General features: G+C 37.0%; 1 protein-coding gene across 11 annotated transcripts in view; it reads left to right on the forward strand.

Annotated features, from left to right (window-relative positions):
• Positions 1–209: 209 nt before the first annotated feature.
• Positions 210–25,860, forward strand: part of FUBP1 (far upstream element binding protein 1) — a 37,930-nt gene continuing 12,279 nt past the window's right edge. Inside the window, exons 1-22 of one of the 11 annotated variants that reach the window (XR_006179368.1) lie at positions 212–429; positions 1,341–1,431; positions 3,272–3,310; positions 3,659–3,698; positions 4,456–4,505; positions 4,597–4,668; positions 4,897–4,954; positions 7,480–7,642; positions 7,726–7,824; positions 7,908–8,009; positions 8,655–8,757; positions 8,835–8,935; positions 9,540–9,684; positions 11,111–11,271; positions 12,008–12,162; positions 12,249–12,328; positions 15,251–15,379; positions 16,016–16,090; positions 20,264–20,409; positions 21,981–22,078; positions 22,955–23,002; positions 23,900–25,600. Coding sequence is in view for 8 of the 11 variants with exons in the window: in XM_042873487.1 (XP_042729421.1) it covers positions 316–429; positions 1,341–1,431; positions 2,385–2,447; positions 3,272–3,310; positions 3,659–3,698; positions 4,456–4,505; positions 4,597–4,668; positions 4,897–4,954; positions 7,480–7,642; positions 7,726–7,824; positions 7,908–8,009; positions 8,655–8,757; positions 8,835–8,935; positions 9,540–9,684; positions 11,111–11,271; positions 12,008–12,162; positions 12,249–12,328; positions 15,251–15,379; positions 16,016–16,090; positions 20,264–20,409; positions 22,955–23,002 (2,034 nt within the window). In the remaining 3 variants the exon portion in view is untranslated. Of the gene's footprint in view, positions 430–1,340; positions 1,432–2,384; positions 2,448–3,271; positions 3,311–3,658; positions 3,699–4,455; positions 4,506–4,596; positions 4,669–4,896; positions 4,955–7,479; positions 7,643–7,725; positions 7,825–7,907; positions 8,010–8,654; positions 8,758–8,834; positions 8,936–9,539; positions 9,685–11,110; positions 11,272–12,007; positions 12,163–12,248; positions 12,329–15,250; positions 15,380–16,015; positions 16,091–20,263; positions 20,410–20,814; positions 25,601–25,860 lie in introns of those variants that run through there. The other 10 variants (XM_042873487.1, XR_006179367.1, XM_042873481.1 and 7 more) reach the window with 10 other exon arrangements.

The raw sequence follows: 25,860 nt of genomic DNA on the forward strand, positions 1-25,860 counted from the left end.
GTGACGCTTCTAGCCCTATCCCCGTACGTCTGCTAAACCTCGCATCACTCTGGAAACACCACGGGCTTTTCGCCTGGCCCGCCGCTGCTGAAGGGCACCCCCTGGAGGCCCCGCTGGCGGTTCCGAAGAGTAAGGCCGCACACCTCCGATGAAATCTCGCCCTTCCCCGCCCCAGGTCTCGCGAGGTTCTCCCGCTCTTCCTCCCCCCTCCCCAAGCACGATGCAGCGCAGGAATGTGAAAGGCTCCCGCCCGCCGCCATTTTCTTTCTTTCTTGGCAGGCAGCGAGCGGGGCAGGAAGCGGTGGTGGAGCGAGTATGGCGGACTATTCCACGGTGCCTCCTCCTGCTTCAGGCGCACCCGGGGGAGGCGGCGGTGGAGGTGGAGGAGTGAACGATGCCTTTAAAGACGCGCTGCAGAGAGCTAGGCAGGTGCGTGAGGAATGCGGCTCTGCAAATCAATGGGCGCCCAGGGCAGCTCCCGGCCGGGCCTCGGCGCCTGAGTTCGGGGGGGGGAGGCGGTGAGGAGAGGCCCTCCGCCAGCTCCTCGGCGCGGTGGGGGGTTGGGGGAGCGGCGTCGTCCCGTGTCCACACCTCCCTCCGCGCTGCCGGTCCGCCTTACTCGGGGCGGCGAAAGGTTTCCCGGTCAGTCTCCAGCTGCCTCCGCTCCGCCATTGCTCACGGGGCTCCGCGCCGCCGCAGGGCCTGAGGGGAGGCGAAATCTCGGCGGGCGCGGCGCCTTATCGCGGCCCGGGCTCGGCGCGGGAGGGCGGCTCCGCGCTCGGCCCCGTATTGTGTCCCCCGAGGCGCCCGCGCTGCCCGCCGACCTGCTCGGACCGGTTGGGAAAGCGCGGACTGAGGGCTGCGATTCGGAAATTGTTCAGCCCGAAGTTCCCTTTGTAGTTGTTGCGCTACGGGCGATGCTTTCATGATTTGTCGGGCAAAATTTTCGCCTCGTCCGGTAATAACTGATCGCGGTTTGGGCGACGTTTGAAGAGCTGGCGTAGTCGGGACTGGCTCCGGCAGTCGAGCTCTCCGACGTGCCGCAGTGTTTCTTGAAGAACGGGCAGGAAAGGAAAAGCCCCATTTAGGAGAACAAAGAGAGAAAAAGTTTTTATTATTTGAAGAGTAGGGGTTGTTTAACCGATTAAGTGCTTTGGCGTTAAAGGATGACCGCGGTCTCCTGGAATACACAAAAAAATTAACCTCTCTTTTTAGCAGCAGCTTTCCATTTACTTGTTTTGGGTCGTTGTAGTTTGTATCATTTAAAGAGCTTAACGTTGTTCGGAAGACCTGCTTGTTGTTAATTGTTACTTTTTCCTTCACGTCTGCCTTTTGTTTAGATTGCAGCAAAAATTGGAGGAGATGCTGGTACATCCATGAATTCCAATGACTACGGTTATGGAGGACAAAAAAGACCTCTTGAGGATGGAGGTATGCGCTCCTTAGTGCTGCATTTATTTTTGCTCAGTGTGGCCAGGGTGCCAAAAAGATTTCAGGTGCTGTTTTTTGTTTTGGTTTCCGTAGCACAGTAGAAAAGCATTTTGTTCCCTTTATAGATCATGACATACTTTTTCATTTTCAGTTCAATGGGGAAACTTATTTTAAACCACATAAGCCTGCTTTAAAATACTGTAAAGTGTGGCATAAAAACTATCGAAAAAAATGCGTGCTGGGGGGGGGGGGCAGACAATTTTGTGGCTGAGAAACACTTGTTACAGGTATGTCATTGAAGTCTTCTGTTTCTTACATCTGACAGATTACAGTTTCCGAATGATAATTAGAATGAGAAGTGGCCATTCTTTGGCTTGTTTCATATACTTTATTATCACATAGGTTCAATTAATAATATTAATGAATTTTATTGTAAAAGCATAGGACTTTAAAAAAAGACAGGAAGGTAAATTTTCTACTTTGTTGACATTTTCACTTAGTCTAATATTAAGGTATATGATATATACAAGATCATAGTTAAGTCTCCTAGTTTGTTGCAGATTTTTGATTTCCTTTATACTGTAATAAAGATTTCTCCTGAAGTGTGTGTGTGTGTCCTCTTCTGTCTCTTACTAAGCAGCCAGTTTTAACTGAACAGGGTTTGATATGTTTAGTATACTCACAAAATCCTGGCTAAAATATGGGAAGAAATCTCTGAACTTGTTGAAATGTTCTCATAGGTCTTACAAAAGGGCAATGCTTTTTTTTTTTTTTTTTTCCTTTGAGAGGATTGAAGCTCAGTCTACAGAATGTAACTAAGGCTTTATATCAGGAGTTCTTGTGTCCTGTAATAAAGTTTTTTTTCTATTGATGGTGAGGTTTTTAATATACAAAAATGAGCTAATGATGCTTCAGATGATATATGTAATGTATTCTTTTTATTTTATGTGTAGATGGCTCTTGGACAAGTCCGAGCAGTACAACACACTGGGAGGGAATGCCCTCTCCTTTTAAAGGCAGGAATTTTTATTTATTACCTGTGTTTAGTATGTAAACATGACATAAACTAGTGGATCTTTCTGGATAGACACAAATATTTCTTGGAATATGTGTCTTGAATTTTTGCTGCACATAAATTATGGTGGTTCATATAACCTATATTTTGGGGTGGGAAGGAAGCATCTGAAGTCTATCCTTTCAGATAAAGGTTAATTATGCCTTTTATTCCTTTACTGTACAGCAAGGATTTGGATGGTAGTGATGTAGTTGCTTTGAATCTGCTTTTTTTATTATTTTTGAAGTTTTATGCTATGAAATGCTTGATATTTGGATAGGAGTTTTGTTCCAACATCCAGGTTGAGATTGCATTGCTATGTGATACTGTTATGTTTTCAAATGTTTGATCTAGGCTTGTAGTCATTGTCAGAATTTTTTTTCTTTGAAATTGTTGTTAGTTTTTGTATGGATTTTTTTTTAAACTATAGAAGCATCATTAGCTTGAGCAACCGATGGACCTAAACTTTGTTCCTTGTCTTAGTTAAGTTTCAGTGACTGGGTATCTGAGTGATCTACTGTGTGTTCTAAAAACTCCACCTTTTGTTTAACTACTGAATAGATACACAGAAAAACCTAACATCTTTTCAGCTGTACTAACCAAGTGCTGAGTGCTCGTGAGATTCTTTCTTCTATTCAGATGATCAACTCCCTGAAATTGGAGAAAAATAAAAAAGGAAAAATAAAAGGGGGACTAAAATACACTGGAAAGTTGCACTTCACACTAAAAGGTGTTAACAGTTCTTGAATTTCTTGGCAAAATATTTAAAAAATCTTAATTTTGCAGATCAACCAGATGCTAAGAAAGTTGCTCCTCAGAATGACTGTAAGTAACTTTTATTTTGTTAGAAAAAAAAAAATCCTAAACAAGTGTAGTATTTCCAGAATGACAGTTTCAAACTGTGTTCTGGTAGGTGCTACTTTAGTCAGTGAGATCAAAAGAATGGCTGGGGGGTTATGTCTTCCTTCTTTGAAGCTGTGCAAATCTGCTTGGTAAAACTGAAATGGATATGTTAGCAACAATTGAGAATGTTTTTGTTACATTTTTAAGCTTCTTGATAAGACTTCTTAAAAAGTCAGTTTGGACAGACGCCTGTGCAGATGGATTTTATCGAACAGAAAGCTGTAAAATATAGCATTTTCTTGAATTTAATTTTCAAAACTTGCTTTATAGCTTTTGGAAATCAGTTACCACCAATGCACCAACAACAAAGGTAAGAGTTAATGCTACATCTTATGTGAAGTTTTCCACTGTACTGAAAGAAAGCAGTTTCAAGAAATTCCTTTGGAAAAGTGATTTCGATGCATAAACAGTTACTCCGTGTTTGTGTCATACATTGAAATTTAGCTGCAGCAATCCCACTCCAAACCTTTAAAATACATCTGGTAATATCTTTTCTTGGCAGCCAATGCTGTGCATCAAAAATAGTAGGAGGAAAATGAATTGCTTTTCCTTAGTAATGTTACCAGAAGTTGGAAATAGATCTAAAGGGAAAGGAGCTTGGTGCTGTCTTAGTAATAGATTTAAAAAATAAATGGGGGTAGAGATAACACAGCTTATCATTCAATCAGCTACTTTTGGTACAACTTAAGTTTTTGTTACTTGTCCCTAAACAAATGCATCCAAAGTATTCTGTCCTTGTCCTCATTCATACAGATGTCATCATGTCATCATTCATACAGATGAAACTATTTTAATAATACACTGACATTTTCTGTGCTCCATGCTAGTCAACAAAGAGAATAAAGGAAATTGACTCGTGTTAAATTTGTTCTGGTCACATTTGAATATTCTTAGTTTGCTTGCCACTATGCTTGTGTGTGACTTTTAAAGTTAGTGAGGGGCATGAATGCCAAGTCAGTGGTTGGGGCACTGACTTCCTCTAGTTTAATGGGATCTTATCACTAAATTTAGTGCTTCTTTGATCTCTGTATCCTCACCGTCTGTGTTTGATTTAACCTTCTCTACAGGTCTGTGATGACGGAGGAGTACAAAGTTCCAGATGGAATGGTTGGATTCAGTAAGTAGTCTGACTATATTATTGCATTATAGTGAGGGATTTTAGTAGATGCTGTTAATACAAATATTTTTCTCTATTTTCTTTCTCCAAGTCATTGGCAGAGGTGGAGAGCAGATCTCACGCATACAGCAAGAGTCAGGATGTAAAATACAGATTGCACCTGGTAACTATTTGCTTTTTTTTTTTTGTCTGGTTGCCTTCATCCATACCTTCATTTAAGGTACATTTTAATCACGGTTTTCAAGGCTAATCACAGTTATCACAGATTAAAGAAGCACAAAGTAATGTATTAGAAAAAACTCTTTACTTCAGTGACCTTCCTGTTGATGTATTATGTCTAGTTTCATCAGCTCTTGCTGTCTGCAAAATTGATTTTCTTTTGTAACTCTAGACAGTGGGGGCCTGCCTGAAAGATCATGCATGCTAACTGGAACCCCAGAATCTGTTCAGTAAGTAAAATAAATTCCTGGTATTCATACTTAAATATGCAGTACATTTCATTTTTTACATCTAAATGTAATGTTTAGGTAATGTTTGTTTCCATTCAAGAGGCCATCTAATGCTAACTATGTACAAAATCCCTGATACTGTGGTCAGATCCCTCAGCACATTTGTGGCTTTAACGCAATGTATATAATTACTAAACTTAAATTTCTAAATCCAAAACATGTTTTTGGTAGTGTTTATCTAATTGTATGCTTCATGAGGATGAAATGCAAAACTGGATGATAAAAAATACAAGTATAGTATGCGAAAAATGAAGCTCAATTGCAATTCAGAAGATAAGGAGAAGAGTAATGTTTAAGAGAAGGGGTTACTGCAAGTGCAATTTGACAGTTCTGAAGTATGTATTTGGTGTAAACTGTGTAACCAGAGGTACAAAAGTAATGCCAGTCAGCAAAATACACTTCAGCCTTCCTGTGTTGAGAGGAGAAGGTGATAGCAAAGTCATTTTTTACTGGGACAGAAGTTTTATGCTTACTGGAAGATTTGCTTATCTTGGCTTGGCTAGGAATGATCTGAGCTGTGTCAGTGCACTTGGTAGTGCCTCGTTAGCTGCTCCCACTTTATAGTTTCAGGTAAGGCCTACAGCTACGTGTTGTTCCATTGTTAAAGCAGATGGCATTCACCTCGTACCTTGCAGCTAAGTATGCTGCTGTTTGTAATGTCATTCCTTCATGGGAGTTTCCTTTCTAATTATAGTCTATTTGGCTCACGTGTTACAAGGAAGAGTTTGTAGCTGGGGTTAGTGCTGTAATAACAATTTTACTCTGGCACCTGACTGTATGTGAGATGTCTGCTTTTCTTGTAATGGTTAGAAGTGCCAAAATCCTTACATTTCATGCAGAATTGAAAAGCAACTATGATTTTACTGGATATTAATGCTAGGTTTATTATAGTCTTTTTTATTTCTTTTACCTTGTTTGTAAGTGTTAGCATAAAATGCTCTAAAACTAGCTGCTTGTAGGTGAAAGAAAAAATTCTGTCACACTAGGTTGCCCAAATTAAATTACTTGCTTAGTTAAGAGTAAAGTTAGAATAAACTTCTGTTTTTTTTGTGATTTTAATGCACTGGGCAAGAGTAAACTGTGGCTTTGTCAATTCCTCAAGTTAACAATGAAAGTTTTAATAATATTTTTAAGGATGAGGTTCCCATCTTTTTTTCCTGAATTAAGTTTTCTCTAAGATTCAGGCAAAACAGTCATGTTTGAGGGGGCAACATTTACTTCTGTATTTGGTAAAGGAACTATCTTGGGATGTTGGGGTGCTTTTAGGTCTACCACATTACTTTGTCATTAGTTTCTTAAGGTTCTGGTAATAAGTTTACTAAGTTTTTCCTTATTTCTTAGGGTGAAAGGGATTATGCTTCCTCTGCAGAATTTTTTTGGCTGATGATAATCTTGCGGAGAGCCTTTTGACATTCCTGGTGTTTCTCAGTTGAGCTGCACATTGTGCAGTCTAGATTTTTTTTTTTGCACAGCCATGTATGTTGTTCAGTAAAACAAACAAACAAAACCCCGTGGATTTGATGACTTGGATCCTTCTAATTTACAGACCCTTCTGTGTTTGTCCTGACCAAGCAGAAAGAAAGAATTAGTTTGATAATGTGGATGAGTTGAAGTTTCAGCTTGTGAGCAGTTCAGGATAAATCTGTGTGTGTGCAATTACTGCAGATACATAACTGTAACTAAAAGACAGCCTTTCAGCCTAGCTGTTGTTTGGTACATTGGAATGTTTTCCTAAGAAACTGCCCTCTCTCTGATCATCCTCTGGACCTGTTCTAACAGATCCATGTCCCCAGCACTGAATGCAATACTTTGTGTGGGGTCTTGTGAGCAGAACAGAGGGCGAGAATCATGTCCCTCATGCTGCTAGTCATGGTTCTTTTGATGCAGCCCAGGATGTGCTTGCAGCCTAAAAAGCCACATTGTGTAGCTGACTCATTGAGTTTTAACATCAACCTATACTCTTCAGAACTTCTTCCAGTCCATTCTCCACCTTGCCTGTGTTTGTGGTTGGCATTGCCCTAACCCAGCTTGTTAGGAGATAGTGATCTTAATGATGGTTAACTTCCACAAACTTGGCAAAAATCTTCATCTAGCAGAGGTACAATACTTTTAACTGTTAAAGAAGCTGTTAGGTGTGTTCTGCATTTTGATGCTAGAATACACAGTGGAAAGAGACCTGGGAAGAGGATTAAAAACACTTCCCTTAAGAGAGCTGCACCGTGGTTGATACCAGATTACTTCTTTTTTTTTTCTTCCAAGTTCTTAAAGGAAGTTACATGGGGTGCACTCAGTGTCTTGTGAAGTACATATTTATGAAGCAGCAGGTGTCATTGATGCATTTCTGAAACTTAAGTGCATAAAGGGATCTAAGATCTTTTAATTTGATTTCTTCTAATGAAAACAGATAAGGGCAAGTGATAGTTGGAGGACTAAGTGTGTTTATAAGCATGTACGTTCCTTCACAGATCAGCAAAAAGATTACTTGATCAAATAGTTGAAAAGGGAAGACCTGCACCTGGCTTTCATCATGGTGATGGACCTGGAAACGCAGTCCAAGAAATTATGATTCCAGCAAGTAAAGCAGGACTAGTTATTGGTAAAGGTGGAGAGACAATTAAGCAATTGCAGGTATATATGTATCTGTTTTTTTAAGTATGTGGTAGTATTAGATCTGGATTTGACTGAGTATTAACCTCCCTTTTGTTGAATAGGAGCGAGCAGGTGTCAAAATGGTCATGATTCAAGATGGCCCACAGAACACTGGTGCTGACAAGCCCCTTAGAATAACTGGAGACCCTTATAAAGTTCAAGTAAGGAGCCCTTCGGAATTCAGAGGATTTTAAAATCTGTGCTGATGTTGCAGTACCTAAATGAACTTTCTTTGTGTTTCTAGCAAGCCAAGGAAATGGTGCTGGAGTTAATTCGTGATCAAGGTGGCTTTAGAGAGGTGCGCAACGAATACGGGTCACGAATAGGAGGAAATGAAGGGATAGACGTAAGCATGGTTGAAAAACTTGTTCACTGTATTTTGAGATGTTAATGTTAAAATGTTGAAGTGATTAATATTGTTGAAAGTTTTGGACTAGATGCTGAAAGTAATTGTAGATTGTAAGTGTTTGCTAATTGCTTAAGTTTTGCCTTTAAATGGTGTGCAGTATTCATTTTATTACCAACAGTTCTGAAGAGCCTCACTTAGCTGACGAATTTAAGTCTTGTAAATGAAAGCAAGTAAGTTTTATGGCTAAGTATATAATGGTATATAATGATGGATGTCATTACAGAAATTGGAGTTTAGGCATTAGAATGTTGAATTCCACCTGTTATGCAAGTTTTGAACTCATAACGTCATCAGAGGTGAAGTTGAAATTTACACCTACTGAAATCCTCTATTTAGGCCTATTAGAACTCTATGTTCTTTGCTTATGGAAAGTGTATTGTCCACTGCAATTTCTGCCATTATAAGAATGTGCAGTTCAGAGGATTTCCTTCTCTTTTGTTTTCTTCCATTATTTATTGAGCTTGTGGCCTGATAGTTGATAATAAAAAATAAAAGAAAACATCACTTTTCAAAAAGCCTGAAGTGGCATAGGTCCTGCCTTAGTTTACCATTCTAATATGTTAACCTTTAATTTTGTTTAAGGTTCCAATACCACGGTTTGCTGTAGGTATTGTAATTGGAAGAAATGGAGAGATGATAAAAAAGATACAGAATGATGCTGGTGTTAGGATCCAATTTAAGCCAGGTTGGTAATAAATCTGTATGCTTTTGTGAATAAGTTATATGGATTACACATACCGGAATTGTTCATTTTTATTCTAGATGATGGAACAACTCCTGATAGAATAGCCCAAATCACAGGGCCTCCTGACAGATGTCAGCATGCTGCAGAAATTATTACAGATCTCCTTCGAAGTGTTCAGGTTGGGTAATACTTAATGTTTTTTCAAATCTGCTATTTGGCTTTTAGAAACCCTCTGTTAAAAATAATGTGTAACAGGAAAAATTGTAATGGCATCATCTGAATTTCCTTCAAAGTTAAGTCTGGGATATGAATGTTTGCTTTTACAGCTGCAGTTTTGGTAATCAAGTTGGTGCTGATAATACTGATTCAAAGACAGAATAGCAGTCGATCTCTGTTTTAGAGTTGTTTTGTTTGTTGTGTTGTCTTAGTAGCCAGTATGCTGTTACCTTTGATTGAAATTAGTGCTTAAAAACCGTTTTTCATGAGATAGGCCTCACCACTACATTTTCAGAAATTGTATCTTTGTACATTTGAAGCTTTTTGCTTTTTTAGTTTATCCTTTCCATTTCGAAGATGAGGGATCTTTGATATACAGGGTTGTGTAAAGCATGTAGAACATAATTCAGGTGTCTGTAAGTTTCTACTTTATCAGAACTTGGTAAAACATCGGGTCGTTTCTGAACAAATGATGTGATTATTCCAAGCAAGTAACCAGCTGGCATTAATGATTTGTTTTGCAGTAATTGTCATAAATATACTAATTTGTTGCTTTTTGTTTTTAGGCTGGTAACCCTGGTGGCCCAGGAGGACCTGGTGGTAGAGGAAGGGGTAGAGGTCAAGGCAACTGGAACATGGGGCCCCCTGGTGGATTACAGGAATTCAATTTTATTGTTCCCACTGGCAAAACTGGATTAATCATTGGCAAAGGCAATGTATCTTTACATATGTGTGCATCTGCATGTTAAAATCTTTTTTTTTTCTGTTTCTATAAATAGCCATACTAAAGAGGTGCTTCAAGAAAAGCCATTGCATATGGTTCTGTGTACAGCATAGCAACACAGTCCTGCTGAATTGCAGCACTGGTAATATTCTTTTCATGGGATGGCTTGATTTGGAAGAAACTTTAAAGATCATCCACTTCAACTCCCTGACATGGGCATGGTTGCCAGCCAGTAGATCAGGCTGCCAGTGCCACATCCACCCTGGCCATGAATGCCTCCACGCGTTTAGGATGAGGCATCCAGAACTTCTTGCCCAGAACTTCACTGGGCAGCCTGTGCCAGTGCCTCACCATCTTGAGTTTAAAAAAATAATAATAATTATTTAAAAAATATTCTTCTAACATCTAATCTAAATCTCCCCTTTTAGTTTAAAACCATTACCTCTTGTCCTAGCGCTATCAGACTTTGGGTAAAAAAGATTCTCTTCAGCAAAACACACCTCAGTAGCTAAAAATCAAGCAATCAATTTCTCTAACTCACGTATTTAACAGTGATAAATGCTAAGCTGCATTTGTAGTGTTTGCTAGACTTTTAAACGTATTCTACTTAACTTGCATTTGAATTTGTTTCATCAGCCTAGTGTTACTGCATCTGTAAACCACTCTGAAACTGACTTTCAGACATTATGAAGATCTTTTGCAGTGGAATCCTGTGACAGTTTCTTTGGTGTTTATTAAAACTATCACTTCTCATAAAGTTTCATTTTTTAAGTTAGTGTGTGCTTGTAAATGGTGATCATCTTTTGTAGTTCAGCTCTTGACCTAACAGGTTGATTTATTTATTTTATTTATTTTTAATGCCAAAAGACTTGTTATGAAACTTCTGTTTTTACTAATGATACAAGTATCTTCTCAGGATTCTCTAGCCAGAAGAGCTGCTTTAGGGGTATTTGTATTTATGTTGGTAGTGCACTGCAGAAAACACAAACATTGCCATATGTTCATTTTCTAGGGAGCTTTGTAATGTAACTACTGCTTTATAGCAGGGTTAGGCTTTACGGTTGTACACAGTGATAACTGCAGGTACTGTTTGCTATTTGTGACTAACGTTATGTCTTTTCATGAGTGGAAAAAGAAGTGGACAACGTAGAAGGAGTTCTTTGCTGTTTCATGTTGTTTGTTTTTAAGTAACAATATTGTCTTAAATCATATTTACTGATTTATTGCAATCAATAGGTACAGTAAAGAGACTTTTTAATGCGCTCTTAAAGTGCTCTTAGTTGACTCATGCATAAGTGACTTCTCAGTTCTTTATTTTAAACTTCCTTACAGATAATTTTTCTCTGTTTTGATTGAATCTTAATATTTTCACTTACTGCATTAATGTTATAGAAGTTGTCTGTTTCATTATAGGTGGTGAAACTATTAAAAGCATAAGCCAGCAGTCTGGTGCTAGAATAGAACTTCAAAGAAATCCTCCTCCTAATGCAGATCCAAACATGAAGATGTTTACTATCCGTGGAACACCCCAGCAAATAGATTATGCACGGCAACTTATAGAAGAAAAGATTGGAGTGAGTGTTCAAGTATATTCTGTTTTATAACTGGTCTCTTGTGAGAGATTTTTTTCCTTTTATTTCACTTCCAAATTACTTTATCAGATATTTAGTTGGTTGATAATGAATTGTGTCTGTGTTGATAGTTAAGTAAAGTTTATTTTTGTAGTGGTAGGTTGTTGAATATGCCTGCTTTGTGCGTCCTTGACAACTTCAAGGATATCCTTCATTTTTTTTTTAAAACTAGTAAACTCCTTGTTTAATATTCCATTCTTGATATACAGTCTTGGTATGTTCAGTTACAGTTCTAATTCTTAAATAACACTGTATTTTTGTATGTGCATGTAGAAAAGTTTGCTGTCTGGTGTTTGTACCTGACCTTACAAATGTATATAATGGTTGTGATAGCCAGGTTGAGATATGTCAGTATTTTAAAGCACCGATGGTCTTGCTTTGTCTTTGTTTTTTGGTTTTTGTTTTAATTCAACTTGTGGAAAAATCAGGTGTTTTTCTAAAATTTTTCTTCATCAGGAAAACTGAAATAAATGCAACTTAAAGCAGCTGTGGAAGAAGTAATTTAACTCTATTTGTTAACCTAATTAAACATTACCAAAAAGACCACGTTCTTCAAGGAAATTTAAAGGCCATCAGACCTTTTAGATGCCATTCTTAAATTGTTTGTAGTAATACATCTGAACTGCAGAAAAGCCCTTATTCTGGGTTTATTTTCATCAGTGTGCTATTCCTCTTGCAGGGTCCTGTAAATCCATTGGGTCCACCTGTTCCCCATGGACCCCATGGTGTTGTTCCTGGCCCTCATGGACCTCCTGGGCCACCAGGCCCTGGTGCTCCCATGGGACCATATAACCCAGCTCCTTATAATCCAGGGCCTCCTGGCCCAGCACCTCAGTGAGTATTGCTTCAGTGAGCTTTCTTCTTTGTAGTGTGACCCTGAGTCTGGTTCTCAATTTGTTGTATTACTTGATCTTTTCTAGTGGTCCTCCAGCTCCGTATGCTCCACAAGGATGGGGAAATGCTTATCCGCACTGGCAGCCACCAAACCCACCAGATCCAGGTAGGGAATGGAGCACAGTTCACTGGAGCGTGGTAAACTTTGAGTGTGTTTTTGTCCTTACAAGTATATGCATTCTTAATACGCGTGTTTCACTGGTAAATCTGAAGGGTTTTCTTTACAGATGGTCAGTTTATGTATGGTTTATACTTTCCCAGTTTCTTGAGATGTTGAAATGTGGTTGTTAGAGCTGCTTCTTCATTAAGTGTTATTGATCTTGCATCCCAGTTTATGATGCTTCTTGTGAGGTGCTTGGTTATCTGAATCTGTGCAAATCCATCCATTTTTTCTTGTAATGGAATATTAGCTTTTATGTTGTTACATAAAGTTCTTTGAGAATGTTTTCTTTTTGAGTACTCAATGAGTTCTTATCTTATTTTAAACAGCTTCCCCGATCCTGACTTTGAACAGTATGCTGTATTGTGTATTTCTAGCTTTTGTTGACCTATATGAGATTGCTCTTCAGAGTCTGGTACAGATATATTTTGTTCAGTTGTTTTTGAGGAATAAAACTTCTGTTGCACTGTTTTTAATACAGTAAAAGTACATAGGACTGTGTATTTTGAGGCTTTGCTATAACAGTTTTGTATTTTCTTTGAAATGCATCTTTGTAGGATCTGTTTTTTCTATTTCTGTTTATCTTTGTCAAAATCAGGAGTTTTTTCTTAATTACAACTTCCTGAAGTTTTAGTCTCCTGCTTTTAAGTTACATCCTTTGGTTGGACTAAAGCAAGTGGGGAATCTCAACTGCAGTCACAGAAGGCATGGTAAGGCTAGATGCTTGAGCCACTTGTATCTCATTTGTTTGAGGCAGGCATTCTTCAGAACTTCAACTGAAAGATTTCAGTTTCCTTTTTTGTTGAAATGGAATACATCATTTTCTGATAGCCACCGATCCTGGAACGAGTGGAAACAGATAGGACTTAGGATGTTACAAGCTAGAGTTTTGTTTGTATTGAAGTCTTTTATATAGCTGCTCTTGGCAAAGAACCATCTGTAGTTTCAGTTCCTATACTTATATGGTCATTTTGCATGTGTTCTGTTTTGTATTTAAAAATACCTGTTGCCAGTACTTGAAAGTAGAATGATTCAGGGTGACTTGACTTGAAATCTCAGCCTATCAGTTGTCATTTAATCCAAAACCACTGCCAAAAAATTGGTCTTTTTCATTACCACGTTTTCATGGCTTTATTAAGAGAAATGGCAAATACTTGTCTGGATAACTTTATTGCTGTTTTTCAGGTATATACTTGGCTTATAAATCTGATGAGGTTTTCATTGGTGCAGTTTCTGTTGGTGTTTCTTTTGACTAGCCTTTACTTGAACAATTTCTATACAGGTGTCCACGGTCACTCATTTCAACACAACAAGTGGGTCATTTTTTTGGTGTTGTCTTTTTTTTCCCCCCAGATTCTTTCTCCATGCCATGCTTGTGTTGTTGCATGGTAGTGGAGCTAGTTACTACGGTCAGAATCATTGGAAATTCAGTGAACAGCATATTGTGTTCTTCCGTTCTGGAGCAATAGCTATAAAAGGCAGGGGGTGGGGGTGGAACCGAGCAATTGCTTATTTGCTATTTCCAGGTAACCTTAGAATCCTACACGTTAGCTCTGTGTTAAATGAGGCTGTGTATTATTGGCTGCATCTGTCATGAGTATCCTGTTCTGTGTTTATCCGTGCAAGCTGTTTGAGAGATGTGGTTCCTTCTGCTTTTACGTTTAGTAACATGTTAAGCTGAGTATGCAACTCTTCTCTTGTGTGAAGCACTTCTGCAGCGAACGCATGGTAGGTTTTCCTTTGACAGTGTGAGAAAAGTTAAGCACAGCCTCAGAGTATAATAATATTGCTTAAATCCATAGCTGTCAATGCTAGCAGTGTAGTTTAAAAGGGGAAAAGCCAACTGTTATCTTTGCTTTCTATGCACTGATACTACTGTATGTATATTGACTGGTTACATCTGACTGCTTAATGCAATACTGTATGAAATGTGTTGTGTTCTGGTTTTCACATCTCTGATGTTTTTTCTTAGGGAATTTCTTCTTTCTCTTCAGTCAGTCTTGCTTACCTATTTCTGGTTTGGGGAAAACATATTTTCATTCCCATAGTAGTTCTCCTAAAATGTCGTTTATATATGTGTTCTTATGTGAAATTTTTCATCATCTGGCCCCAATTATTTGCAGATATTTATGTTGTTCAAGGATGCAAATCGTACTAAAGGGAGCTGGTCGTGTTATAGAACATCATGTTTTCTAATAGCAGATATGAGATTTTTGTGGATTGCCAGTGTGTTAATGTAATCAATCTCTGTGTGATTCAGCAAGAAGAATAACCGTTCCTACAGGCTATATGTGAGAAACGTTAGAGAAATAAGACTCTAGGAAGCAACATCATTGGCCTACCTAGATGTAGTTAAAAATAAGGGAAGCATGGAAATAGCCACAGAAGATGCGAATGTTGCAATCATTTGTTTTACTAAAAAGCTGTAAGTAAACAGTGATGCTTTATAGCCACGTGTGGGAATCCAGGTTCTTATACTGTGTTTCTGTATATTACTGTTAAAAAGAAAAACAAACATTAGTTGCCTTATTTTTGCCAGTATTGTGGGTGCAAGGCTATAATGAGAGTGAAACCATTGAAGTTTGGTAACAGAATGATTCATTGTTGCAGCTGTTTAGTAACATGACTGCTTTAAATAATATTTAATATGTTTCTGCTTAAAAAAATTAATACATGGTGCTGTAGCAGTCTTGTGAAAGTATGCTTTATACAGTGCACTTATACAAAACCTGATAGAAAGCTTGTCTAGAAAGGAAAAATAGAAGGCTGACGTGATGGATGGATTTTTCTTTGGAGGAAAATAAAGATGCCTAGGACAGAGTTAATTGAGAGCACTGTTTTCATAAGTGCTTATATTTCATTTCATAGGTAAGCCAGGAACAGATCCTAATTCAGCAGCATGGGCAGCTTATTATGCTCACTATTATCAGCAGCAAGCACAGCCACCACCTGCAGCCCCTCCTGGTGGACCAGCGACAACCCAAACCAATGGACAAGGTAGCTGCTCAGTAAAGTGGATAAGTTTCTCATTGCTGTGGGTGTAGATGTGCCATAATTTTCTGTTGTCTTTGTATGTTGGGTAACCTTACTGTAAGGTAAGTTGTTTTCTTAGAAGAATATTGTTTACAGCTTTCAGTGTTGCTGTTCCTTATGTCAGCGTTAATGAAGGTAGTCTTTTCTGTCTTGTAATGTAACTCCAAACACATAATTTTGCTGCTGCTTAGGCTAGTTTAATTTGCATCTTTATAGTGTGGTCAGTCTGAATTCAAAATGGAATGAGCCAGTTAATTGCCATTTGCTTGAACAGTTGCCTCACTTCCTGTGGTTTTAAGAAAATTACAGTTGTATTGTGTATTGCAATAGTTAGAGGCTTAATGCATTTTAATTAGCATTTTATCCTGAGAGTGATGTACACTTTTCTGAATTTTGATTGCATGCTGAATACTTTACATAATTCTTGGTTTCTTTTAGTTACTGTTTGCATTTATAGCAGCTTATTTCACGTAAGTTTTTAGTGAAGGATTTGAGTAATATTGAGATTATTGCTTAAAAAATTCATCTGATTGTAAATTGTTGTATAAAACTAAAATTAGTCATTTTATTTAAACCTTTATTTCTTGTTGCTCAATTCAGGAGATCAGCCAAACCCAGCACCAGCAGGACAGGTTGACTATACAAAGGCATGGGAGGAATACTACAAAAAAATGGGTATGTGTGCATATTTTTCTTGTTTTGTGGTAGGATGTTGTAGGAGATCTGCACATCTCATTTGATGAGATTTATTTTTCTTAGTTAAAGAAAAATGTATTATGGACTTGTCCCCTAAATTATAGCACTGAAACCCGGAACTTTGGAAGAAAAGTAGAAAATAACAGTGAAGACATTCAGTTGTATTGATTCCGGTAATGAGCTTTGGAAAAAAGCTTTCTGCTTAAAGATACCTGCATTTGATCACTGGGAAACAATGATTTTTAAGTGCTTAAAATTTTGAGTATTTTAGAATATTTTCAAGTATGTTTTGGAGGTCTGGTTTGTTGTTTTGTTTTGTTTTTTAAATGAAAATGTTGGTTTTGGTGTTCAGGAGATTTGCTGTATGTGCTTTCAGTTAATTTCCATCTGCTTGTTCTGCTTTCTGTGATCAAGGTATTAAAGTCATAACTAGCTTTCATTTATGTGATGTGCTTTTTGAATCGTATTTGCTTTGCAGCATTAAAGTGTTGTGCTTTCAACTGAAGTTTATATAATGTTGCAAGCTTCTTAAAATAATTTGATCAACCTGACTTGTAAGAAGCAAAGTGTATTTACATTTACAGTTTAAGGTTCCATCACTGACTAACTAAAGAGAGAATATGTGATCTTGTGCATTGGCAGAAAGCTCTAACTTTTAAATCACGGTAAAGTCTTGTCTGTAAATGTTCAGACTATACTGATCCCTCATGTTTATTATACATGATGTAGATCTGTATAAGAGGATATCTGATTTATTTGTTGGTTTTTCATTTATTGGGGGTTCTTCTGTTTAATTTTATTGGGACATATTGATTTTATTTTCTTTTTTTAATTCCCCCCCCTCCTTGTATGGCCCCCCGTTTTCTTCAGTAAAATGTTTCAAAAGCTTTGGAGTTAGGAGTAATAGCACGCTTAGTTCCTCCTACCAACATGCAACCAACTTGATCTCAACTCACCAAGATATAATTATTTTTATTCTTATTTTGGTGGCATGTTTAAATGAAACAAAACATTGATTTCAAGAACTGTGTATCAAACTGTAAAAATTGAACTTTGAAGCACTTGGTTTTTAAGAGGTAATGAACATTCTTCCAGTTTCATTTAACTAGTTTTGTTATTGTTTGGTTTCGGTGGCGGTTAATTGTTTTCTGAATTTGCTGTCTCAATTACTACAGCTCACATGGTCAGTGCAAGGTACCAGAGCTTTTTTATTGCCCTTTAAATTAAGAGTAATTTAATTTGTTGGCAGGAGCTCTGCCATCTTTTTGATTTGTTATCTCTGAAATGCAAAGTGGGGATTGCAGTAGTCTCGCACTTGCTCTAACTAAATGCTGGCTTGAAAGGTGGTGGGTAGCTGTGGGGAGGAAGTCCAAAAAGGAGTCTTGACTCTGAGAAGATGACGTTAGCAAATGTAAAGAATTGTTCTTAAAATTCAAAATGGATAAATTTTAACACAAATCAAGTAAGAGGTAAAACACACAGTTCTGATCTTCATTTTTTTTTTTTTTTGAGTCTTTGCCTGAGTTTGTAAATCATAAAAGCCTTCTGCTTTTCAGAATAGTGGGTCATTCTTGGATTCCATTTCAGATTTCTCACTGCACAGATTATTACACAGTTGTTACTAAAAAATTGTACATATGCTGTTTCAGGTAATAGAACTGAAATGTGGGTGCAGAGCCCAAATAGTTTTAGTTCTGCGACTGGAAAAGGCTACATTGATAAGCCAGTGATAAGCTCATGGTGGTGCTAAGCTGAACAAGTTTCATGTGATATTGCAACTAATGCTATGGATTTTTCTCATATGGTGACCTGAAAACTAAAGTGCTCTGAATATCACAGTGAAAACTGGAATGCTGTTTTCCTAAGTGACTTTCTACTTGTTTAATAGAACACAGCTAATCACAGAGAACATGTGTTTTGCCTATGATTTTTAAGCATGTAATAACAGTGGCTTGAAATTTACCTGTTACCAAACTCACAAACATAGTGGCAAGGTCCGTCCTGTTTTTCAGACCCTTGTTTTGCACAGGAACTATTGCTTTGAGTAGCAAATACAATTAAAAGTAAGACTGAAGAGCTAATGAAATTGCTTATGCACACGGGTAAGTTACTGTATGTGTGTCTTGTAGGTGGCTCAAGCCTTCTGTCTCCTAGGACCCTTAGTCATACATTTAAAAACTTGTTTTAAAACAACTTCAGGTTAACAGGACAGCAGTTTAATGCTTGAAGACATAGTGGTGCTGTTGTCTTGAACTGAAGACATACTATTTTTCTTCCTGTCTGCTAGAGTTCAAGTAAACATTTAACTACATAAGTAAAAATCTTCCAAGGATAATGGTTCCCAAGAAACACAAAGTCACATTTCACTAAATGATCTGTGTGTCATTGTAGGAGTTAATGCATATATTGCTTTGGAAACTTGGAAAAAGTGGATCCTGGGATGGTTTGTAGCCACGTTTTCAAGATAGCTTTGGTTAAACTTGCTGATGAGAAGCGTAAATTGTAATTTATGTTAGGGTATAAATGTAAACAGCAACTTGTGGTTCCAGCTCAAAGTTTTCAGTAAATACAGGTTTTTCTAGTAAAACTTGTGTTACTGTATAATTAAAAAATGATGGAGAGAAGGTTTTTTTATTGATATCAACAGCATAAGTGGGAAAACTGCCTATATTCTATATGGTTAGAGAATGGAAGACTAATTTGTAGATGTTTGGGATAGCACAGTGTCAGATATTCATATTTTCTGCTCACGCTTCTTATTCTTGAGGAGTTTGGGATTAAAAACACAAGTAAAAAAAACAAACAAGGCAACTTTCTGTCTGATGCTGTAGAAGGCAGTTTATTAGAACCCTTGATACTTGTATTGCCCAGAAGGCTGCTCTGTGGTCTTGTAGTTGAATAAAAAGTGAGTTGATGTGGGCGGTGTTGAAAACTTCCAGCCTTCATCCTTTGGAAGTTCCCCCTTGTTAGCAGAAGATCAGACTAAGGGCACTGTCTTAAAATTGTAAAGAATGGAAGCTTGCATTTTACTTAGATTTGCTTGATGTAGTGTGGTAGGATAGGGTTTGGTTTGGTTTCCTTGAACGCTAGAAAAGGTGTAGCAGTGTGGTTGGGGGAGTGGATGTGGGTCATATTCCAACAGTAGTGTTCCAGTGGTAGTAATCCAGTCCTGACTTTTTTTTTTTCCAAATGGAAATATTTTGATCTCTTAAGAATATGTATTACAGTAGGAAGAATTGCTCTGTTTCAGAAGTTTAAGAAAATATATATGGACCCCTTCTGTCTGGCTGTGTGCGAGCAGTGGCTGAATAGAGAAGGTTGTGTTCATAGTCAGGTATCTTCTTCACTGGTAACTAGCAAGGAACCTTTGAGATAAAAATCTGTGAAGAACATAGTGGTAATAACTGGAGTGGTTTTGGTCTTTCTGAAATAAGGGGAAAGGAAGCAAATACACTTGCTACGAACCTTCCTTGAAATAGTAGTATGGCTTAGGACTTGAGTTTGGCTGTAACGTTTTTGAAAGAGTCAATGTATTCGTCTTATCACCTTTATAAAAATGTTTTAAAGTGCTGTTTGATTTTGTTGGAAAGATTGATTGTTCTTAGCTGCATGTCTGTGTATGCTTACACTTGTGCCTTGAGCAGTGGTTGAGAAATTTCAGGGCCATACTCTTGTGGAATAAGGGTTTACAAAAATTAATGCTCTTTTGGAAAAAGATAACTTGCAGAAATCACACTGAGAAAATCAAAATTGGGAGAATGAACAAATGAGATTCTGCCAAATTAAGTACTACAGCCCATACAGTATAAGATAAAGTCAGTCTAGGTAGGTGACAGAAAGTGATCTTCCCTGCTAACTTGTATTTGGTTTAAACTGGTTGGTCAGATCAGTTTGGACTGGATGTTATAAGGACTTATGTCCTTACATTTATAAGGACTTTGGACTGTGGTTTAAAAGTTGGAAAAACCTGTCTTAATGGTTCCTCAGTGGAAATCACTGCATTAAAATAATAGAATGAGTGGTAAGGTAAGAAGGAGCAACCACAATGTTTTTCAGAAGCGTGAGCAAAGTGAAGTTTGTTAGGCAGTGAGATTTTGAAATTGTTTCACTTGTGTTGTAGCAGCAAAGCTATATAACTTGAATCACTTGTAGGTCAAGCAGTTCCTGCGCCTGCTGGAGCTCCGCCAGGTGGTCAGCCGGATTACAGTGCAGCATGGGCTGAGTACTACAGGCAGCAGGCAGCATATTATGCCCAGACAAGTCCCCAGGGAATGCCACAACATCCTCCAGCACCACAGGTATAAACTTGCTTCAGTGTGTTTTTTCTGGCTGGCTTCTGTTTCAGTGGTTATAGATGTTTATTTGCATGTCTCCTGCTTTGTTACCTTTGGAGTATGCATCTTATTTTTTTTTTTCTCCCTAGCACAGTAACTATTATCAGAATAAGTAATAGATGATGATGTTTATGTGATAACTTGATTTCTGTATATATCTGTGTGTTTGGTGATTTTAATTCAAAACAAAACAAAAAAAAAAAAAAGAAAAAAAACTTTCTCCTCCCAGGGTTTTGAAAACCATGCAAGAAGCCACCACCATTTACATTAACCAATTTTTCTTTCTTAAAGGCTTCACTCCTGAGTTAGCTCGATTTAAAGGATTTTCTTTAACTTGTTGTGTATCTCTTATGTATCTCTTCTGCACAGGGCCAATAATAAGAAGTGGACAATACAGTATTTGCTTCATTGTGTGGGGGAAAATACCTTTGTTAAATGTATGGATGCAGACGCCTTGATGAAGATCTTAATTTTGTTTGGTTTAAAAAAAAAAAATAGTGTTTTTGAAAATGTACAAAATATCTATCACTACTGATAGGAGGTAATATTTCTGTGTAGAAATGAAAAATGGTTTGTTTTTAGTATTAGTGTAGATGTACACATTCCAGCAAATGTATTTGCAATTATGTGGTCAATGCTTTGTGATATAAATGTACTTTTTCAATGTATTCTTTATCACTTTTAAAATGCCTGTTTTGTGCTTTACAATAAATAATATGAAACCTCCTGTGTCGGTAAGTTGGATATGTGGGTATTTAAAGAATTATAGGATTGATTTACAACGCTGAATCAAGGTACCTGTAGACAAATGAGATTATTTTTTTTTTCCCCTTGGAACTTTGTTGAGTTTAAACAGTTGTCATTAGCATGTTTTTCCCCTCTTGCAGAATAGTTGTAGATGGAGGATCTCTTTCATTCATTGTATTTTGCTGCCTAGCAACAGTAATCTTGATATCTTAATTTTCTTTCCATTTGGTTAAAACTGCATGTGTTTAAGGTGATCTTTTGGCATACATTGCATTAACAGTGAAATTTCCTTTTACATGTGACCACTGTTTCAGACCTGTGCAGCTGTTACAACAGATGACTTTTGTTTTTAATTGAATACTTCAAACCTGTTCCTGCATAACTATTTTAAGGATTTTTTCAGGCTAGTTATAAAAGTTATTTTAAGTCTAATGTGCTTAAGCCTTCAGTTAAAAGTAGTTCACTCAAAATTCAGTGTAGAAAAGTCAATGTGGTCTGCATAGTAGTTACAGGAATTGCATCTGTCCTTGAAACGCTGTTTTGTTTGAGTGATGGGGAGTGGTTGAGAACTTCCTGCAGAGCAGATAACTTCTATTTTCGTAAATACTCCAGTACTTGAATCGATTGATTTTTATTTTTTTTAATATACTTGAAATTTCTTCTTGCTCTAATGCTCATACTAAAAATCTGATTCTCTTGAAATCCTGTTTGCTCTTTGCATATTTATTGGCTCTTTGCATATATTAGAGAACATGCAATACAGTCTGTCTTGCCATTGTCTGTTGAAGTGCAGGTTTGATCCAGCCAGTATAGAACTAGCTCTGTAGGGGTGAGGAGGACTGTGCTGTGTATCATCCTTGATTGTTCCTTCAAGGAGCATTGCACTGTAAGTACATCAGAATGACAAATTGATGAACTGCAACAGTATCTTTTTGTCAATGTTCCACATAATGAAAATGCCATACTTGTGTGAATATTATGTTGGAATACAGTGCTGATATCTTAGGAAATCGTAATTGCTTCTTAATTCAGAAACATAGGTTTGCGTATATACATATTATATACACATAATGTGAGCTTTGTGGGTAAGTATTCCTGAATGTTATAGCAATAGAAAAAAAAAAAAAAAGAAAAAGAATTATGTTGCTGTTTATCTGAGTAATAGTATTTTCTTTAGTACTCTTGAGACAGCTGTATCATTCAGTGTATTAAAGTATGCATATCGTAACATTGAAGTTTTTGGAACCACTTGATAGACAGAAGTTGTTTTTGTCATCAGATAGTTTGCAGATATGTAGTGATGTAGGTATGTTTTAATTCTATAACTTACTTTACCTTCTTGGAACAACGTATTGTTGCTTTGAGAATGAATTTTTTTAGGGTGGCTGCACAGAGAAGTAAAAGTTAAGGCTTGAAATTTGAAGTAGTTGATTCAGGTAATTAGCAATATATGTACTGTGCTGTAGAAATGGAAGGAATTATTTTTATCCCTTTAACAATTAGGAATTATTCTGGTACCTTATAAAGAATAGGAGGGTATTTTCTATCTTTAGTGTAGGGTATGAAGTATAATAGTTCAGATATTTTGCATGGTATTTTGTAGATAATCTTAAAGAGTGGTGCATTTGTTATGTACTGAACTGAGCAAAATTGAATTCACTGGATTCTTTATCATTCACAAAATGGAGGCTGTTGATTTTGATTCATTTAAGGTATAAAATCTTTATTAATTGCAAACAGTGCAATTATTTATACTTCACAGTGCCTTCCCAGACCTTCCACCTTAGGTTCTGCTGCAAAAAAGCAACAGGTAAGCACAACCTAAGGAAGTATATAAATTTAAATATTTCAGTACATTAATGTTGTCCCTGTGAGATCTTTGTGGTTGTGTATTGAAAAGCAATCTTCTGCTTACCCAAATGCATTGTTACTCACGGTTCCATTTCAGTGGAAAGTCTCTTTAAGTTTTTAAACAACTGTTTATATTTCTGGGTAAATATGTTTTTTTGTTTTTTGTTTTTTAAAGAAAAGATGAGTAGACTGCAGTAACTGAAGTCAAGCAGAATAAGTAGTTGTTTTTTGTTCTTTTTCCTCAAATAGCTACTTGTTGCAATTAAAGAATCAAAACTTTTACAATATGCAGGAATTACTTGTCATAGAAATGTCAACAGCCTTCACAAATGTTTTTTATAGTAGGGCACTGTTCTGACTCAGCCCATAAGACGTAAATACAAAGAATATGACTTCTTGTTGCCGTTGAACTTGATGACTTGTCTTACAGTTGCAGTGTTTTAGTGGCATTTTTAGATAACTTAGTTTGTTAATTCATACTTGACATAGTAGGAAAATAGAATCTGGAGTTTCACAGATTAGTATGTTTTATTGGAAAAGCATGTGCACCAATTAAATGTTAACAATACAGCAAATAATATTTTATCCATATATCAGTCAGTGTATCTTGTTTCTTGATACTTTAACTGAATTGCTGTATATTTTGATAGTTAAAATGTTTGTATGTCTTACAGATGGTCTGGTACAGGTTTTTCCTCTTTTTTTTTTTTTTTAGCTTAAAGTAAAGCAGCATCTGTTTGGTTTTTTGTTGTTGATTATTCTGTTTCTGAAATGTGCTGCTCCTCTTTCAAAAGTCCTGCTTATCTGTACATTCAAGAAAAATATTCAAAAATACTGCCTTCATTTTCACACACAGTGCTGAAGATGCTGCAAGCACCAAATCATAGCTCATAGAATCAGGTCCTGAGATAGTTACTACCAGTAAAGAGGAATCCTTTGAGTGTATGCCATTGGTGAGCCGATGAGCATGGACCATAGAAGGGCTCCATGTAGAAGGTAAAATTGGCAAAAGCATAACAGATTTGAAATGTATCCCATGGTATAGGGTATAATTTTTGTTTTGATCACTTTTCATTCTTTAAAGTATTATTTGTTTGACCATAAATGTTCCATGATCTGTTATTTTTTTTTAATTGTGAATTAATAATATTAAACAAGCAGTTTTAATTTGTATTCTTCTATATGGTCAAGCTTAGATATCTTGACTTTTTGAACTGAATCAATAGTTGTCGTTTAGTTTCTCAAGCTACTTAATATTTGATTATCTGTAGTGTGATATGTGATTTGACTTCATTTTTGACACAAAAAAAAGTTAGGTGTGTACCGTTTGGATTTTGATACTGTGAATTTAGTGTTGGGGTGAGTCATTTCTTCATTTTACATGGTACTTTTTTGCTTATAACTGTCATTCCTGAAATACTACTAACAATATTTCAATTGGTAAGTTTAGCCAGTGGGAGGAAATGAGGAAGAAAGCCAGTTTATTGGAATGTTGCTAGGGTGTGGAAGACGAGTTTCTTACCTCAGCATATAGCACTTGAGGTGTATTGCCTGTCACTGCAGAGCTTACAGGCGTGCTGTTTTGTACTACATGAGGTGGTTATTTTTCAACTCTCCAAATTCGTAGTTCTTAGGAGAATTTAAAAAAAAAAAAAAGGAAAAAAAAAAGCCAAACCCAAAAAACACCAACATTGTTGGAGTTACTTTGATGGCAGAAGTTAAGTAGACTTTCTTAGAAATGTAATGAACTTGTCCATAAGCTGCGTTTATGTGGTTCTTGCTTTTTTTTTTTTTTTTTTTTTTTTTTTTTTCTCTTCCCTTGGAGTCTTAACAAATTAGGTAAAATTTAACGAATATGAAAAGTTCTGTAAGGGAAGCATGTTTGAAGTAGGGAAAAGATTTTTCATATACCTTTCTGTAGCCTAGACTGTAGTAGGACATGAAGTAAAATGTCAGGTGGATAATCTTCAGTCTAGCATGATCACAGGTCATGTTTTGTTCAAGGTGAGCAGGCAGACAGGATCGTTCTTCACTTACACAGCCTCTCTTAACATGTTTCATCTTTTACCAGTAGTATTTTACTGTATCAGATGACAGAAAATGTTTCTCCCCTGTTCTCTTCCAAAGTAATTTTAAGTTTTCCATTGCATGCTAAGGGCTCCTATTTTGCTTTTATTTGGAAGTGGGGGGAGGAAGGGAGGACTGGGCCTTTCAGAAAGCCTGCAGTTGATAGGATTCCTTCCTCCCTAGTAATGGCTTGTAAAACTCGTATGTATGCACAAATATTTCTCTTGCGTGCATGTGAAATGCATTTTCGTCCTGAGAAAAGTGTTCTCTGCAGAAACTACCCGTGTGTAAAAAGAAGATTGGCTTTAAAAGGCAACTGTGATGGGAACAGTGTCTTAGGGAGATGCAGCTTGGACTTGAGGTAAATTGAATGCTTTACAAAACTGTGGTTTTGAGCTTGCATTGACATTGTATGTAATATGGGTACACGTTAACTGTATGATGTTTTTTGTATGGTTTTTCTCAATAAATGTAAACTGATGGATAATAATAGCAATGTTTTTGTCTTTCTTATGCTCCTACCCTGCCTCCATTAGAAGTTACAGCTCTAGAGGAAAGATATCGCAACAAAGACTCATGTGAATGAACATCACCCACATGAAAGTCTATTTATATGGCTATTAAAATGCTCACTGAAAACATCATGCAACTTATAACTTTTTTCAAGATTTCTCTGAATTTTACAACTATTTTGAGGCAAAAGAGTGACTTCCATAGGTAACTATACTAATGGCAGTCAGCATGTTTACC

This window comes from Lagopus leucura, unplaced genomic scaffold (assembly GCF_019238085.1).
Source record: "Lagopus leucura isolate 7727_CA_CO unplaced genomic scaffold, USGS_WTPT01 Super-Scaffold_100009, whole genome shotgun sequence".
Classification (NCBI taxonomy): Eukaryota; Metazoa; Chordata; class Aves; order Galliformes; family Phasianidae; genus Lagopus; species Lagopus leucura.